Consider the following 18,550-nt stretch of genomic DNA (forward strand, 5'->3'; position numbering starts at 1 on the left):
AGATCATCTCCCAGGGGTTCCTATAGAGCCTTTTATAGACCTTTAGTTGCTCTTCTGGTAGCCTTTACAGGTGTCTATAGTTGTACTCCGGATAGAGGCTCTCCGTCAAGTGCCTGAAACGACGTTACGAGGGGATGGAGATTCTTTGTCTCAATGGACTCATCAATGATGCCATAGAACATTACAAGAAGAGATACGCTGGAGACGATGAATGTACTCATTATCCCCCAAGAAATCAGAGTTGGGATGTGACTAGAAGTCTATCATGGAAGAGGTAAATCACCTCAACCCAAAGGATTATTCGGACTCTAAAGATAAATGACAGATTAAAAACCAATAAAATGACTATGTAACCCATTATACGGGGCTACATCTAGCAGATTTACACCAAAGATGGGCGAGATGTGCTGACATCCCTCACCTTTGTGTGGTATTTGCAGGGTTCTAGTTAGACAACCATGCGTGAAGGTACTCTGTTACAAGATACCTTAGATCTGTAATGATTTAATCTCCCTAGTTTTCAGTTTTAGGATTTGTTACCTTCTTTATACCCATAGAATAACTTTGCATGCATGTACTACGGGATAGTAGCTTTAAAGAATTTACAGTCAAGGGTAAACATTGAAAATGCACAGGTATATGATTGACGTTTCCCCTAATGTAACAGCGAGAGAAGGAATAAAATGTGATAAAAATAATGAAATTGCGGGATATGAATCCTTCAGGTATACAAGTTCTGATGGGCAACCATTTTATATATCAGTTCTATATTTTAATGGAAGACCACTTAAAGGCATAATACTTTCAATTATCAGAATAAATTATCTAAAAACATATTTCAAGGAGGATAAACTACTGCTGATACATATTGTTTTGTATGATGCAACGAACATCTACTACCTAAATCAAGACACCACCGCAGAAGTAGGAGATGTGACATTTACGGAAATTACCCCTCAAAGTAAACAGCCTATAGACACTAGTGAGCTTACTCTGATTTTCTCTAACATAGAGACAAATGGTGGATTTAATTTCCCTGAGTTTTATAGGCGGGACAGATCTACTGCACTCCAAATTTTTAGTGACTTAGACCTTGTATTTAATCTCGAGAGAACTTCCTTAGGTTCTGGTCCAAATAACTATCTCTCTGAGATTTCTACAAGAAATATAGCTCTAAAAGAAAATGAAATATCGAATGGTAGTTTTAAAAAGGTAAAGCATGCTTTAGTTGACAAATCATTCAAGATTAAAGGAATTAAACTTAGAAACGGAAATTACATGAAAGTGAAGGGCGGTCTTCCAACTGGCATCTTGGAGGGGTTCAATGTATACTATAGAGATAGTGATTATAGTAATCCCTTGCTTGTGGAATTGTTAGAGATCTGTCCACTCCCTGATAATTATGTTAAGACTAAATTCTATCTTACCATGAATGAAGATGACGGAAGGTGGGATATTCGCAAGATATTTTCAGTTGTTGATGAGAAAACTGAACTTCCAACTCTACTCCAGAACATAGTTACACATAATAGGCTTATGGTTGATGGTATAATAGGTGGAGAACTCAAGAACAAGCTTTATGATATAAGACAATGTTTTTCCATAGACTTGACTCAGGTACCTTCCCTGGGAAGGATCTCGTACTATCTTTTTGATGGGATGTGTATTCCTTATAGAAGGGAAAAAGATCCAGTCGGAGGCTATTATCTAGTTAGACATGCAACTATTCCTCATTTTACTATCCAGAGGATTAAAGTTACTAAGACTAAGGAACTTACCGAAGATAATATTCCTCCATTGGGCACATTATTTGGGAGACTAAATGCCTACTACACTGACAATTCATACAAGGATGTAGTGCTTATTGAACTAGAATGTTTGGAGCATTCTGAATTTGAAGATTCTCCAATCTTTTTCTACTATTATTCCAATGACGGTAAAGATAACTGGACAGGATATGAATTAGAAACCACTGTTTCCGATGAGGATGGTTTATGGACTATCCCAGACAAAGATGCCCTAATCGCTCACATTAAGGAGAATGATAACAAGATAATTTTTGAGAGGCTTAAGAAAGAACTTACCGGTAAGCTTACTATGTATTCCTCATCAGTGAGTGACAAGAAGAGGAAAGAACAAGATATTGTAAAGGAAATTGATAAAAGCACAGAGAAGAGGGAATCAACAGAATCTATGCCAAACTCTAAATTTGCACCAAAGTCCGAGCATGACATTCATTCCGGAGAAAAATTCGATGCTCTAGGATGTGGCATTGGAGTAACCTTTGGTATAATAGCAATATGTGTTGGTATATATTTGGTATTTCCTTCCATTAAAAGATTCACACATCATCATACCATTCAAAAGTTTATGTACCGTCGCTGCATTTAGCAGAGTACATACCAAGAAATCTCCATCTTCACTTAACTGGGATTGTGGAATGAGAATCTGGAACGGTTTGTGTTATATCTGCAGTTACAGTACCTCTTTATCTGATAAGACAATGAACCCTTCCTCCTATAATGCTACTACTGGACATCTCATTAACAACCTACCCAGAAGCCTGTCTGGGTGAAAAATGATACTAGTATAAGAATGCAGGACATTATCTCAAATACGTGTACATGAATAGTCACTAGTTGCCTATTAAAAGTCCATGGAAGATGTTATGAGGGTGTCTAAAAGTACCCTTGTACACCAATATCCCTGCCTCTCGTCCTTTCAAGTATGGTCTACTTGGGACTACCACATTTTATTCTCTGAGAAATCGGTATAGATTATAGAATATGAGCATGTATAAGCAGAGGAAGAAGAGAATGGAAGGAATAACTCCTCATTACCCCATCAATCATCAGCGTTACACATTCTTCTTCCTTTATATTCTCAGTCTCCATATGGCAGGATGGTTCTAGTTGTATTATGGACAGTGTGTTTGGTAAGACTCTGCCACTGTGGAGGTGATTGCAAGGTTGATTCTACTCTATTCAATGTGGAGGAAACCAAGGAAGATTATGTTAAGGTTCTCAAACTCACCCCTAAAGGTGATAAGGTAACTAAAGTCAAGTATGATGAAAAGGATGTTTGGTCTGCTGGGTTCCTTAATAAATCAAACTTACTGGAGGCTCTGATGTATTTTAATGATGACCAACCCACTCTAGCTGTTATAAACACAAAGAGTACTAGTGGTACTGAATCCACAGTATACAGGTACCATAATGGTAAGAAGTGGCAGAGTGATAATGTGGATGGACATAAAAGGAAACTAGAAGTATTGAAGGAGGACTATAAACCTATTGGTGAACCCGAAGAAAATCCACCCGTTTCATCTACTACTTTGGAACAAGATACCCTGAATATTTCTAGAGTAGATCAATCAAACCTCGAATATTTCGAGTATACACATGATGATAATTTAACTCAACTTATTGTTCCCAAGAAGGGCGTCTCTGTTCAAAAGATCGTTAGAGGAAGTGAGACTGTCTGGACTCCTGAAAAGGGAGAAAGGTTCGAGTACTCCAAGTTATATCTTGATAAGGACAGGAAACTTGGACTCATCCTTATTACAAGCAACTTTTCTTCAGATATAAAATACAACTACTTTGCTAAGAATGGAACGAAGTGGAAATGTACACTAGAATACGCTGAAAAGATGAAGGCTCTAAAGGTCGTTCCAGCTGGCAAGACTGATATGTCCATTGATTTAGAAAAAGAAGAGACAGATGAATGCAGAGTTCTTGATGTTGAACTTCTGAATGTACCAACACGTTTTCATTTGCCAAAGCCAGAGTACCTTGTCAAGGAAGTCAAGGATGACGAGGATGTTCTGTGGACCTTTGACGGTCCTGGGAGATGCACATCTTGTGCCGTATACTCCAAGAATGGTAATCATCTACTCTCTCTCTTTATAAAGGATGGAGACAAATCTGATTACAAACACTTTGAAAAGGTGGATGGAAAGTGGAGCTCCATAGAGAAGGATGACTTTAACAAAAAGTACAAGAATATGCAAGTTACAGCAAGCCAAACATCTGCTGATACTACTTCCATAGAACCTAAGGAGGTGACTGAAGAGAATGACCAGCAGTCGAATGAGTATGCAGCTGGACCAGTTGCGGATCCTCAAGAATCTGTAGATATCCCACCTGAAAGTTCTCCAAGTACCGCTGCAGAACCATCACCAACTGAAGATACTGAACAGACTGCCGTTTCTTCAAGTGACCCCGTAGATCAGCAACCTATAGAGGTGAATGAGCTTCAGGAGTCTGAGCCTTTACAGTCCACTGAAGACCTCCAAGAAGTAGCATATCCATCAACTCAACAGGTGGAAGGATTCGAGGTACCAGAAGATTCCAAAGATGACAACCCAGAGGTTACTCCTCAAGATCATTCTGAAGAGGTTCCCGTAGAGGATCCCAAGCCAGTAGCTAAGGATATCTCTGAACAATCTGAGTTAACTAAACCTGAGAATGAAGTCTCTCTAGAAGATTCACATCCTGAAGAGACCGCCGAGACTCTTACTGAATCCTCGCCCTCACTGGGAGACGCTGATGAAGGATCTACAGATGACCATGTCAATGTTCCACCTGAAGAACTCCATGACGGAACTCTAGAATCTGCAGATTTACCAGAGGTATCTAATGATGATGATGAAGGCTCCCCTGAAGGGGATGAGGAACCAAAAGCTTCTGAATCTGCATCCAATACTGAGGAGGTAGTTCAGGAACAACCAGAGTCGGAGCAAACCGATGATAAGGTGGAAGAATCTACTGAACACTCACCTTCGCTAGGAGATAATGATGATAGCGGAACAGAAGAACCAGTAGAGGTTACTTTCCCTCCCGCAGAATCTAATGATAAAGAAGAGGAACTAGTAGACCTTTTAGCTTTACCAGATGCTACAAATGTAGAGGATGTCAAACTAGAGGAAGTACTTCCAGAGACACAAGATGTGGAAAGTCCGGTAAAGCATCATGGGAAAGAATCTCCTGTCGAAGATCTCCCCGAACTTTCTGCTGTGGAAGATGGTCCAAATCCAGCCCCTCCCATTACTCTAGACTCTGTTGCACCCAATGAGACAAAGTTAGATGTAAATACAGAAATGGAATCCGAAAAGATCGACCATGCAGACACTCTAGATGAACGTTTGACTGAGGATAGGAACGAGACAAAAACTGATGACTCCACAAAAGCAGCTGAAACTACAGAGATTAATCCAGTAACACTTGATGTTCTAGACATTAGCAAAGAGGAAGAATACAAGAAGAAGCTTGATGATATGAAAAGGATGGAGACTAAACAGCCTTCCGTAGACGCTTCAGATTCTACTATGGTATCTCCTAGCGAACCTCTTACTGATGATAAAGAGTCTCCAGAAGCTTCTCTGGAATCTGTAAGTAATGAAGTTAAGCCGGAGGACAGTGTAGAAGGTCAGGAGAAAGCACTTCCGGAGACACAGACTGATGAAGAGAATGAGTTAAAAGGTGAAGAGGCTGTATCTGATGTACTAGAGGTTCATGAATATTCTAAGCAAGAAGATACCACTGAAGAATATACTCCAGTAGAACCCAAGGAAGAGCCTGCTTCTGTAAGCCCTTTCCTTTCCAAAGTCGACTCTACCCTATTCGATGTAGAGGAGGCAGAGGAAGATGTTAAGATTCTTAAACTGACTCCTAAAATTGATAAGGTAACTAAAGTCAAGTATGATGAGAAGCAGATATGGTCTGGTAAAGTGAGAATTGGTAAATCTTCAAACCTGGTGGAGGCTCTGATATATTTTAATGAGGAGAATCCAGCATTGGCTATAATTTCCACTGATAAGAATTCAAAGGTCTACAGATACCTTGACGGTAGTAAGTGGAAGAATGGTAAAGAAGGGACTCACAAGAGTAAGCTAGAAGCTCTAAAGAATAAGTATAAGCATGCACTTCCTGCTACTCTTGATCTTTCTAATCCTGACCAGTCAAAAGTACATATAGGTGACCGCTCTGGTAATGGACTATCGCAGGCTACATATACTCCGAAGGATACTTCCAAGATTACTACTGTTGTGGATGGAGAGGCTCAACTTTGGACAGCTTCTGGATATGAAAAGTGTCTTCTTGTAGAATCTTATGCTAAGAATACTACCAAAGTTATCTACTTGGAAGTTGAGAGTAGTGGTACTAAGTCTAGATACTTTGAGAAACTGGATGGAGCATGGAATGAGCTCAAGAAGGATCAGTTTTATGAGAAAGCAAAGGCATTGATTGGAGAATCTGGAAAGGATATTTCTCTAAATATCTCTCATCCTAATAGATTACTATGCAAATCCTTCGACTACACCTTTGCTGGTAATTCTATGAAGCTGATGGTCCCTAATAAAGGTGTTTCTGTGTCAAAGCTAATGAATAGCACTGAAGAGGTTTATACTCTTTCCTCTGGTGAGGCATTCCAATATACCAAGACATATCTTAACAAAGATGGTAACCCTGAACTGGTCCTTCTAGTAACTAAGATGTCTGGTGCTTCTAAAGAGTACTATCTTGAACTCCAGAATGGTAAATGGGTATCTTGTAATGACAAAGATGCCAAGATGAGGAGCTTGAGGGATCCTGCAGATTATATATCAGACTTTGAACTTGATTTTTCCTTGGCCAATAGTACTAATGAATGTAGCATATTTGAAGCGGAATTACTAGGAGTTACTACCAAGCATTTCTTTCCTAAACCTGGCCATCTTGTCAAGAAAGTAAAGGATGGAAGTGGCCTTTTGTGGAGTTCTTCAAAACCTATTTATACATCGGGAACCATTGGAAGGCATGATGGATACTTTGACGACTATTGCCTTTCTTGCATTATTTATAAGCATGGAACTGAAGAGATTCTAGAAATGATTGTGGTGGAGAATAGTTCAAGGTGGTATAAATTCTTTGAAAAGAATGGTGAAGAGTGGAAGGGTATAGTAAAGACACCGTTTAACGAGAAACTAGATGACCTTAGAGCAGTAGATCCTGAGGTACCTCAGGATAACACTGAGGATCAATCTGAAAATTCTACGACTCACTCTGACGAGCAATCTGGGTTTGATGATTCTGCTAGTCAAGATGTTAATCAAAGCAGTGAGTCTAATGAGAGTCCTACTGAAGTAGCCACTGTCGAGCAGGAGGAACAAACTCCTCAAGAGTCCGGTAGTGATCATTCTGAAGAACAATTACAGACCGAACAAGCTACTTCTGATTCTCAACCAGATGCCGATACCAACGAGGAACCTGAGGTGGTACCATCTGAACCTGCTACCGAGACACTAGACCTTGCCAGTCCAGATGACTCTAAGGTAGACTTTTCTAATGGAGATGATAAACGTAATGTTGTAGAAGCCTCTGAGAAGGGAGAAGAAAGTACTCCTCCTCTGGATATAGATGGGAACACACAGACAAAGTCCTTTGAGAATAGTACTGAATGGAATGACCATTCGAATGAGAGATCTTTAGGTCAGGAATCTCATAGTCTTGGTTCTTCTGAGCTTAGGGGAAGCAGAACATCAATCAGTTCTGGGATACAAAACCGTAGAGATTCTACAGCGAGCACAATCTCTACAACTAGTACAGCCTCAACTCTTTCCTTGGATCAAACTAGTGGATCAGCAACTTTGAAGTTAACAAAACCTGACGACTCAATCTATCAGTCCTTCGACTACTACCATGATGACAACCATATTAAACTGGTCCTTCCACAGGATGGTGTGACAGTGACTAAAATTTCAGAATCTTGGTTTACAATATGGACAGCTAAAGCTGGAGAGAATGAAGAATTGGCATATGCTAAGGTCTACCTCAAAAGTGATGGGAAACTTCAGTTTGTTAGGGTCTGGAAGAGGGGTTCCTCAGGTGTAACATGCATGAACTATACAACTGGTAGGTTATACGGATGGTCAGAATTCAATGGAAATATAAACGAAAAGATAAACTCACTGAAGATTATCACGGAATACAAGGGAAACTCTGTTATAGACTTGAAGAATGAAGAAGATACAAATGAATGCAGAATATTTAGTGTAAATTTCCTTGGAGTTCCTACTCGTTCGTATTCCCCAAAACCAGGTTACGTTGTCAAGGAAGTTAGGGACGGTGAAGTATCACTCTGGAAAGCCTCGGAAGATAAAGACGAGAGATGCTTATCCTGTGAGCTTTACACCAAAGATGGACAAAAAATCCTCTATTTAAGCAAAAGGAAATATGGTAAAAGAGATGATGCTTCATTTGAATTTTCTGACGGAGAATGGAAAAGCATGACTGAAGGGGAGTTTGATAGGAGGTTTAAAGCTATGGTAGATGGATCGTCTCAAGAACCTACCGACTCTGTAGATACAGGAAAGGTTGAGAACGAGCCATTACCGTCAGGTGAAGGAGAAGATGCTAATTCCATAACTATGCCAAGTGATCCTGTGAATAATGTCAAGGTAGAGGACAATGAATCTGAGCAGATTTCCGAAGAATCTAAAGGTCCTGAAACATCTCCTATACAAGAGACCGAACAATCGGAAGGTTCTATGGATGTAGTATCCCCAGAGTCTGAACAAACTGGCCCTAGTGAACAAAAAAGTGAGTCCACGTCGGAAGATATCCCAGAAGAAAACGCTCAAGAGACTTCACCTACTAACTCTCATGAACTGGAAGCTTCTGAACCCACCGAGGATATACCTACAGAGCCTGAGCCTAAAGAGAATGCCCTAGAACAATCCCCCAGTGAACCTGCTATAGAGGTGAAAACTCTGGACCTCTCTGCTATAGACTCCTCACTTGACCTGGTGGATGATGAAACTCGGGATGGAGTCCACTCAAAATCTTACGTTCTCAAAGGTGAGAGCTTTGAAAGAATCTCAGAGGATGGAGCAGAGGTATGGACCGCTGAAGGGGGTGAAAAGCTCCTAGTCCTGAACATTCACTCAAAGGGAGATTTGGCTCTCCTCAACATTTGCACAAAGAAAGACCACAAGTTGACACTTGGATACTTTGAGAAGAATGGCAGTGAATGGAAGAGTTTAAATGAAGACGAATTCGATCAAAAGTATGGAGAAATGAAGGAGACCTAATTTGGAGAATTTTCATATTTTCATAAACGCAAATCTGCGTTCAAACACAAGACAAAACCATGCTCGCACATGCAGCAAAATGTCTCATTTAAAGCACTAGTAAAGACTAGTGCCACAGATAATGCAGTGGTAACGGTCCCGTGACCTACCAGCTAATATGTTAGAGAATAAAAAATACTTGATCACTCATCTCTTCACGAAAACGGAGAGCACATACAACTCCCTTCTTCATCAAGACAGTAGATATGCATGTAGAGAATTTGGTTTAAAATTATCGAATAAGATTTCAACTAAAGATGCTATCAAACGACATACTGTTCAGAGTTAAAGTGTCTAGTCTAGGAAGTTTTGAAACGACCTTTTCATCAGTACATGCTGTAGCGTGAGACATCCGTAGCTTGGCTGGTTCAAGAACTTGAGGTTTTGAATGTCCATGCTTGGTTTCTAAATATTCCAATGAGTTTCATACACACTTCTCTTTCTTCGGAGCCATCACCAATGGATATGACAGAGAAGGGTTCACATGATTTGAGTTGCCTTGTAAACTGTTCCTCGACAAGATCGATGAGTATAAAGTACTTTCAGTGTTTTGCGCCAATAGGCTATTTCCGAATCTATCTCTCGCTGAAATGATGCCTATCTTGAAGATTACAATTCTCTAAAGAATATATACGATAATGTAATGAATAACATGGAATATAAACCATACAGAATCGCAATTTCTAGAAAAGTAACGACATGTATAAACGCAGTTGCAGGTACAACGAGGCAGGTTGATTTATCCTTTTCCACAATTTCTGCCATTTTAAATGAATGTGGTCACAATGACCTAAAGATTTATGCCATATTTAGAATTGTACAAAATGTGCTCGATATGTGCGAGCCAGGCTGTCAAATTTACCTCAATAAAAAATCAGTTTGGCCATTTGCACACTTGATACGCGGCTTACTCACACTAAGTGACTATGCAAGGGTAATTTATTTTTCTTTACTGCTAAAAAGGTCTCTGTGCAATTCCGAGGTTGTCTATTGGTGAAGATGTTGAAACTCTTTGCAAACTCATGAGATAAAGGATTTAAATTCAGATTCCACTTTCAAACACATACAAGCATTTGTAAGGTTACATCTTTCCATTCTTGTCGTTTTAAATGATCATGCACTATTGTGGAGTTGGTTTGCATGTTTTTGTAATTATTACCCAAAGGTTAGCCTTAAGGCTGTTGGCGGCTGTTTTAATTAGAGCACTTGAAACTTGTGCATTTTATCTTTTAGGAGTTACAATAAACAGTTCCACAAGGTGCCTGCGAACCGTGAGGAGCTGCTCAAACATGAGCTAGAATTGCCAGAAAACAAATTTGCATTCACATAAACGCCCATCTCTCAATCTTTGCCGCATGTTTAATCTAACAAAGAGGGAAGGTGGAAGATTATGCAATACAGGAGGAAGCTATGGGACGGTTGGAGATAACCACGGAAAGCCAACTAGAGTACTATGTACAACCTATTGTCTAACTACGGTATGTATAGAAGAATCAGGAGAAGACACGCTAGTGATGAGAATGAAGCATGTTGTGCTACTTGAAGAGTAGGAGGTAGAAGTATCTACAGGACGAACAGTAGCTCTTTGGACCCCTTAAGAGCGAGATACAGCAGTCACCCATCTCTCTGCAGATGATACTATAGACTGTGGGAGGATAAAGTGGTTGCGATACAAGATACCCTGGGAAGTACTAACCTAAATACTGAACGTAAGGAAGAAGAGGAATAACTGGGTCAATTGGTAGGGTAATTACTTTGGCATCTTCTGGACCTCTTCCTTCAGCTATGTCCAAGTATGGAGGTTAATCTAACATTATGGGCATTATTGTGACTATATACGCACAGCAAGTAGTCTACTGGGCTGTGTATTAGGAGGAATAAATGCCTGCATTATGTGTTATTTACCCCCACCATCAGTCTCCACATTCCTGGATTCCATTTCTATTCTCTTCTCTTTACGCTAACATTTTCGCCTATACTAAGACTTTAGTTCTTATTCTCACAAACAAGACTCTACAAAATGAATGTCCTCTCAGTACTACTGACTGTATGTCTAGTTGGATTCTGCCACTGTGAAGGTAACGGTAGTCTCCGCAAAGAGGCTGTAACTGTCACTCTTGACCTCTCTAACCCAGACTCTTCCTCATTCTCTCTGGGCGATGATAAGATCTATGGAGTGGGTCACAAGGCTTTTGTTCCAAAGGAGGGATCTGTTGTATCAGCTATAGTAGATGGAGCATCTGCTGTATGGAAGGGTCAAGGTAAAAAGTCTGTCGGTGCCTATCTATTCTCCAAGGAAGGTCATCCCTCTCTTCTCAGTGTCTATACAAAAGGTGTCGATGATGTGACCCTTTGTTTTGAGAAAGTTGGTGGAGCATGGAAGACTGTGGACAAGTTGGAATTTGAAACTAAACTTCGCTCAATGAAGGAGTTTTTGGTGACTGTTGGTGAGAAGCTAGTACCTGGAGGTCTGCCAGAGGAGACTGTAGGAGGTTCACAGGAACCTGCTGAGCTTGACTTTGCTAGCCTCGGATGTCCATTGGGAGGATGTTCAGGTGCAGGTCCAGCTAAACATGTGAACGAAAAAGTAGGTTCAGCTGGAGAACCTAACTTTGCTAACCTTGGGTGCCCATTGCAAGGGTAAAAGGTACAAGAGAAAATTTGGTTGCTATAGTTGAGGAGGAGGGTAGGAGGACTCTGATCAGAAGATCCAAGGTATTAGAGAGATTATTGAAGAATCTGCGGGATCGATCAGTGACACTCCTCAGGATACTTGTCTAGACGCTGTTCATCCGAAGAGACTACTGCATAAGTCCTTCCACTATTCCTTTACCGGGAATGCAATAAGACACGTCATCCCTAATATAGGTTTCTATATCTAAGCTTTTAAATGGCAAGGAATAGTGAAGATCGGAAAGACAGACGAGGCGCTTGGCCATCTAGAAAGCCTGTTGGATTCACAAACTCTCCTCGTGTGGATGGTATTATATGGACTCTGTTGCAGCTACAAGGTCCTTTGATAAAGTTGGTGAAGAATGCTGATAAGAATTTAAAGCACCAAGATGGTGAATAGTAGCTACAATCAGACATCATAACTCTTACCACAACATTCTCCATATACACACTTTATACATGGGTCAGTTGAATTCTCAGGAAACTATCCATAGCTTCTTCTTCTTCATCAAGAGAACAATCCACCTCTACTCGTTCTTATATAAACTAGAGAAGCACGCATGTATGGAACCTCAACAAAATCTTGCATTGAATCTACTACGTTAAGATCTCTTTGGAATATTCCTTGGAAGCTTGGACAAAAAGGAAGAGCCTGAGAGAGGAGGAATAAGATAAAACGTCGGAGAAGCACTGCTTCTAGGTCTGAAGATCCCCAAAATCTATGTGCGTAAAAGCCCATGGGATCCAAAAATCCGCATAAGTTCTAGCATTCCAGTATACCAACAAGAGAGTAGTATAGAGGGAGCATTCTAGAAGAGTATTTCAGAGACGAGCGATTATAAATGAGAGTATAGTACCCCCAAACTTTTTTACTAGACCAACTATGGTTCCTAGTGCAACAAAGCCTCCTAGTGTTCCAATTTTCTCAGGAGATTTAAAAAACTCGACTATTTGCTGACCAATGCCCGGTGAATCAGCCTGTTCAGTACCATCATCAACTTCCTTTTCTACTTCATCTTCTTCACCCTCCTGTTCATCCCTTTCTTCCAGTTCACCAGCTTCTCCTTTAGGTCCAGCAGATCCTCTATCACCTTTTTCACCAGGTTCTACAGGAGTTCCTTGAAATCCAGCACCTTGTCCTTCTCTAGCGCCACCAGAAGATCCAGATCCTCCACTACTGCCTCCAGAACCGCTAGAACCACCAGAGCCTAGACCACCTGGAGGGGCTCCAAGAACTGGAGAGGCACTAGCTTTATGTTTACAGTTAATGTTGAGATTCTTGCAAATGTTGTAGAGTATACCTCCAATGTTTTGCGTTATACTAGGAGAACTTGGTGTCTGGCCTTGCAGAGAATCCAGACCACTGTCTATCCAAGTGTCACTTCCAACAGTCCTCTTAAACCATGCGCCTCCATATCTAGGTCCTTTGTTCACATATAGTAATAATGGCTTGCTGGGATCATTGTTACAGAAGTAAACGTAAATCCCGGTAATCTTATTAGAGGGTTTAGTAAATGTATGGGTATTACTTCCATCTGTAAACCTGTGAACATTAAAACTAAAGTTAGTTTCGCCCTTCATTTGAAAATGTGTATATGAACTGTATCCATCAGGCACATTTTTAGTATGCTGGTAGACTTGAATTTTATTATGTCTAATCATACCGCAACAATATCTACCTCCCTTGTTAGATAGGTTTGCCACAACAGTATTATTTCGTGTACAGTTTTGGTAATCAAGTACCTGAGTAAGATTATCTTTGGATAAGTTTGAAGGCATCCATTTACCCTTATTTCCAAGAGTATAAAGCTTTGATGCTTGTCCTTGATCCGATCCATTTGACAACTCTAATAACAAAGGTTTAGCATTCCTACTCCTCGATGTGTAATAAGCATTTACGGATTCATATTCTGTGGCTACAATGGACTCATTAAATTGTATGAAGGATGTCTTATGGTATGTACTTAAAACCCTCATTTTCATATTGCTTTCAGAGGGAGAGTGCTTAAGACATTTAAAGCCACTAGGAACTGTGCCATTTATCTGTGAAACTGTTATGGCAATAAGGGAGGTTTCATTCTGAAAACAGTTTTCAGAGCCCTTCGTAGGAGTTTTAAATTCATCTTTGGAAGGATGACCACAGTACTTCTGTCCATCTCTAGCATGTAGATTGACTATCACAACATCATTAAATTTTGTGTTGAGTTCACCTAGCACTCTATTGTAGTCTGATAAATCCGCTGGATGCAAAATATCAGCCCATTCCCACTCGCTGGTAGTCTCATTCTTTCGCTTATAATAGGTTACATTACCTGAATCCAGACCAACAATTAATGGGAAGAGATTAGCCTTATCATTTAGCCAGTATACTACACGTACCTCCCTATAATTGTTAAGACCACCTCTTGTATTTAATCCACTTTGTGCAACGCCATTGTGCTCAACCTTCTTAAGTTGATAATAGATAAACCACCACTCCCAATTGTCTGGAATTGTATGGTAATAAAACTTATACTTTTCTAGTTTTTCCTTTCCCTCATGTTGAGAATCTATTTCCGGTTCCACTTCTTTCCTGAGAGTGATTGTACACCTGCAGGAACCTTTATAGTAGTATTTACTACCACTCTTATAGACTCCATCTTTACGACCAACAGTATCCTTGCTGATATCTACATGTACATCCCATGTGACCATTTATCCATCCCTCCATCCTTATTCAGTGATATTTCCCAATGGTTCCTCCACTTTCCCCCCTCTATCCTAACTCATTCATTCATCCATTCTTCCATAGTAGTAGTACTCCATTCATGTCTCAACTGGTGTGAGCAGACTGGTCAGTATGGATGAATACCAAATGGGTAGTGTACAACGGTGAATGTTGACTGAAGATGAATCATGAGGTATATACACCCTCTGGACCCCCGAAAGTTAGAATCTAGAGAGCCAAAACCCATGCAGGAGATACACTCATGACGGTCCAATTTTGTCGTTCTACTACGGATGTCTCATTTGGTGCATTTTCACGTTTTATAAGAGTTCTCTTGTACATGCTTCCCCTATAACTTTAGACTTGTAGCAATACATAGTCGGTAGATCTCATTCATGATGCGCATTATGGTTGCCCATTCTCCCTCCAGCTAAGCCCTTGGTCATCCGCTCCTTCACACTGCCAAGTAATCCATCAGTATTAAGAGTCTCTAGAGAGCGCACTTCACCCATTTGGTACCCGTTAGCGGCGGCATATGGCGACATCGGGGAGCCTGAGCAAACCAAGGGAAGAAGGAGAAGGATCAACACACTGGACCTGCAACAAGTCAAATGAGCACTTTCCACATCCCCTACCATAAATCTACCCATAACACAAAGGAAGACGCTCGAAAAACGGTCAATACATTCCTGAAAGAGATGGAAGGATACACACCTCCACGAGTCCTTCCTCCTCCCACGCGCACTGCAGATGCATTATATGCCGAGAATTGCCAACTAGAAGGAATTACAGAGTTATACTCGCTGTTAAATACGCTGCTAGATATGGAATATAATCCAAACGGACCATTCTTCCCACCCCAGATGAAGGAAGAAGTCCTTACACATTCTCCTCAAATTCAAAGACTCTATTCACGCACATGAGGGCAAACATTGCACTCATTCTCATCTGTCTTTGTGTGCTTTCCGAGTGTAGCGATTCCGACGGGAAAGCGGAAGAGAATGGCAACAAACAGATGGAGAGCGATTCTACAAGTATTACCGAAACTCCGTCGTTTGTAAAGCCAGAAGAACCTCCAAAGTACTTTGGAATAGATATAGACGGGACGTTTTATACGGGCAACGAGGAGGCATGGGAGAAGAATGTTGAAGCTTTTGCAGAGGTCAGGAAGAAGGGCTATACGCCATTCTTTTGTACAAGTAAGAATCTTATGCAGATTAGATATGGAGTCTCAAGTATGGGATGAACAAAGTGGACTAGAGGTTGCAGTTGAAGGGAGCAAGCATAAAGACGAGATGATCTCCAGGGACATTGTAGAAGGTGTTTTACGGATTAGTAACTAGCTCATCCATACCGACCACTCTGCTCACACCAGTTGAGAGATGGTAGAGTAGGATGGAGAAATGATAGGAGGATAGCATGGAGTTAGAGGTACCATGAGAGAGACTAATGTAGTATACTAGTGAGTGAGGATGTAGCATGTCTGGTAATGGTGTTACTATTGACATTGGACACAACCCTAGTACACTTAGTCCAACTGGTGTAGCAAATGAATATACATACAATTACGGTAGTGCCTCAAACGACGAGGTAACTGTCACTGAGACTAAAAATCCTAAAGGCTTGGAAGGATATATAAAATGTGAACACAAGCCAAACAATGGTAACGCAATTAAAGCTATAACGTATAAAAATGATGGTACTAATGGATTATCCGGTGCTGTAACTCATAAAACTGTAACTGTCTACTTTTGGGACAAAGATGCTGAGTACACAAACCCTCTACTTGTTAAGCTTAGTGATGATGAAAAGTACTATGGTACTAGCGATAGCAGTACTTGGACTAGTGAGAAACATATAACATCTACTACTCTCAGACAGAAGTTAGATGAACAGAACTGTAAAAGAAATCAGGCCCATCAAGTTGACCTCTCACAACATCCTACCAATAAAAATAGTTATAGGTGTTTGGTACCAACGTGCGACGTGGAAATTTCTGTACAACCAAGGACACCCTCAGGACTCTCTAATTATTGGCATACTATAGATAGCATCTCTAAGTACTCCATCTCCAAATTTTTTGTTGGAGATGTGGAGCAGACAGGAATACCGGCTTCAAGGGATATCACTGGTATTAGCGTATACTTTTATCCTCAGTCTTCTGGAACTCCTTTGCTTTTTTACATTTCTAGTCCAGTAAGTAAATGGTTTAGTAAATACATTGGGGAAAATGTTTGGAAGAATGAAGATAGCCTAACCCAGATTCCGGCTACTGAGGAAAAAATTCCTTCCAATATTCAGAACCTTCTCCAGAAACTCTCTACCCAAAAAGTTACAATAGATGTTTCTCGGTCAGATAGTAGTGCATACCGGCCTGAGGATAGTACTCTTACTTTCAATGTTCGTAGTACTGAGTACCCTTCTGGTTCTGGCTTCTACAAATTTACATATACTGAATCAAATAAGACATTCAAACTTCAAGCAGTTAAACACGGTGGCAACACTACGTTAAAAGGTATAAGCTCTGATGAACCTCTTGAGAATGTAATAGCATACTACCATGGGAGTGACTCTTTAGACGAGAAGAAACTTTTATTGGTAGGACTAGTGAGCAAGGGTGATCGGAAGAATGTATATTATAACAGATCGCTTATTACAGACGGTTCATGGTTTAAATATGTTAGATCTGATGACCAAACAACAGAATTTAATGAAGATGAACTAAAACAGATAGTTGTAGCTCTTAAGAAGATACACATTCCCGATCCACCTAATGCAAGTTCTTCACTTCCTCTTGCACTTACGGATACCCTAAAGATCGGTGGAAGTAGTCTAACGACGGCTGGGTTGGGTGGTCTCGCTGTATGGAAGGGACCTGCTCTAATCGCACGACTAATTGCTCGTCTGTAGACTACCTACCTGCCAATAGGCAATACTAGGACCATGAGACACTCTTCCTTCTAGACTCCTCTCTTGTTACACTTTTAATCCCATTCTTGTACTCTATTCTCTCATACATTTATCATTTTACACACACTATATTTACAGGTAGGTCCTTGGATTCTACACTGAGTCTTGTTGGAAATGATTTTGTGAAAAAGACAGGATATAATGGCTGCCCAGGTGTTTACGAAAACGGAGTATTCGTATATGGTGATAAAGATGCCTTGTATATGAATGTATTATCAAGACATTTCTTGAACGATTTTATTAGATTTCTTCCCGAAGATTCCCTGAATAGAGTGATATTCTTCCAACGGGATGATTCGTATTCACTCGTTGATACTGATCCCTGGATAAAAACTATTTTAAAAGGAAATGAATTACCAGCCACTCAAGTTAAAACGCTTGATGAAATTTTGAATCTTGATATAATAAAGATAATGATATATAGTGATCCTTCTTTGCTTGTCAACCTTAGAAAAAATGTAGGATTTAATGCATTTATGTTACATAATAACTTGTTTATGATCTCGCCACTTGATCTGAATAAATCTCTCGGTATTAATCAACTCATGGAGAACTATGGTATCTCTCCAAAAGATTGCGGATTCATAGGGGATGGTCATAATGATATAGAGGCAATGAAGTTTTGCAATGTCTCATTTGCGGTAGCAAATGCACCAGATGAAGTTAAGAAGCATGCAAAGATTGTGCTGGACAAAACCTGTGACCAAGGAGCAGTTGCAGAGGCCCTCAAACTCACATATGGGCTCTGATTGCTCTACCACATCGACTAATTAATGCAGTTTTACTATACATGTTTAAGCAGTTAAGAGGTGGACTGCGCAATAATTTAGGAGACTAGTCACTATCAGTGTAGATGTTGTTAATGTCTCTGGTATGGTTATATAACGCATGGTAGGAGGAAGAGACGATGTCGTAAGTCGGGATAATTATCACCACTAATCTCCATTATTTTCTTAGCCAGAGGAAGATTCTCTCTAAACCCACCACTTTTCCGCTCATAATCTCCATTCAGTATAAATAATTGAGTAGGATGTTTATAGGATGTGTGAAATGAGTAGTTAGACAGGAGACACCTTACACATCTCAGTGGA

The 18,550-nt window shown here is 40.3% G+C and overlaps 7 protein-coding genes across 7 annotated transcripts; 6 read left to right on the forward strand and 1 right to left on the reverse strand.

Moving 5' to 3' along the window:
* Positions 1–627: 627 nt before the first annotated feature.
* BEWA_025950 (hypothetical protein) lies at positions 628–2,391 on the forward strand (the record flags this gene model as incomplete). The annotated part of the gene is made up of 1 exon (XM_004829355.1): positions 628–2,391. The coding sequence occupies one exon, from the start codon at positions 628–630 to the stop codon at positions 2,389–2,391; it is 1,764 nt and encodes a 587-aa protein (XP_004829412.1).
* A 511-nt stretch (positions 2,392–2,902) lies between these two features.
* BEWA_025960 (hypothetical protein) lies at positions 2,903–9,070 on the forward strand (the record flags this gene model as incomplete). Its single annotated transcript, XM_004829356.1, has 1 exon — positions 2,903–9,070. One exon carries the CDS (start codon positions 2,903–2,905, stop codon positions 9,068–9,070), a length of 6,168 nt encoding a protein of 2,055 aa, XP_004829413.1.
* A 682-nt stretch (positions 9,071–9,752) lies between these two features.
* Positions 9,753–10,135, forward strand: BEWA_025970 (hypothetical protein; the record flags this gene model as incomplete). Its single annotated transcript, XM_004829357.1, has 2 exons — positions 9,753–10,043; positions 10,073–10,135. 2 exons carry the CDS (start codon positions 9,753–9,755, stop codon positions 10,133–10,135), a joined length of 354 nt encoding a protein of 117 aa, XP_004829414.1.
* Positions 10,136–10,218: 83 nt separating this feature from the next.
* Positions 10,219–10,439, forward strand: BEWA_025980 (hypothetical protein; the record flags this gene model as incomplete). The annotated part of the gene is made up of 2 exons (XM_004829358.1): positions 10,219–10,274; positions 10,343–10,439. The coding sequence occupies 2 exons, from the start codon at positions 10,219–10,221 to the stop codon at positions 10,437–10,439; spliced, it is 153 nt and encodes a 50-aa protein (XP_004829415.1).
* A 690-nt stretch (positions 10,440–11,129) lies between these two features.
* BEWA_025990 (signal peptide-containing protein) lies at positions 11,130–11,753 on the forward strand (the record flags this gene model as incomplete). Its single annotated transcript, XM_004829359.1, has 1 exon — positions 11,130–11,753. One exon carries the CDS (start codon positions 11,130–11,132, stop codon positions 11,751–11,753), a length of 624 nt encoding a protein of 207 aa, XP_004829416.1.
* An 851-nt stretch (positions 11,754–12,604) lies between these two features.
* BEWA_026000 (hypothetical protein) lies at positions 12,605–14,476 on the reverse strand (the record flags this gene model as incomplete). Its single annotated transcript, XM_004829360.1, has 2 exons — positions 12,605–13,317; positions 13,447–14,476. 2 exons carry the CDS (start codon positions 14,474–14,476, stop codon positions 12,605–12,607), a joined length of 1,743 nt encoding a protein of 580 aa, XP_004829417.1.
* Positions 14,477–15,504: 1,028 nt separating this feature from the next.
* On the forward strand, positions 15,505–18,208 carry BEWA_026010 (haloacid dehalogenase-like hydrolase family member protein; the record flags this gene model as incomplete). Its single annotated transcript, XM_004829361.1, has 2 exons — positions 15,505–15,688; positions 17,538–18,208. 2 exons carry the CDS (start codon positions 15,505–15,507, stop codon positions 18,206–18,208), a joined length of 855 nt encoding a protein of 284 aa, XP_004829418.1.
* Positions 18,209–18,550: the final 342 nt, after the last annotated feature.

Source organism: Theileria equi, chromosome 1 (genome assembly GCF_000342415.1).
Source record: "Theileria equi strain WA chromosome 1, complete sequence".
Lineage (NCBI taxonomy): Eukaryota > Apicomplexa > Aconoidasida > Piroplasmida > Theileriidae > Theileria > Theileria equi.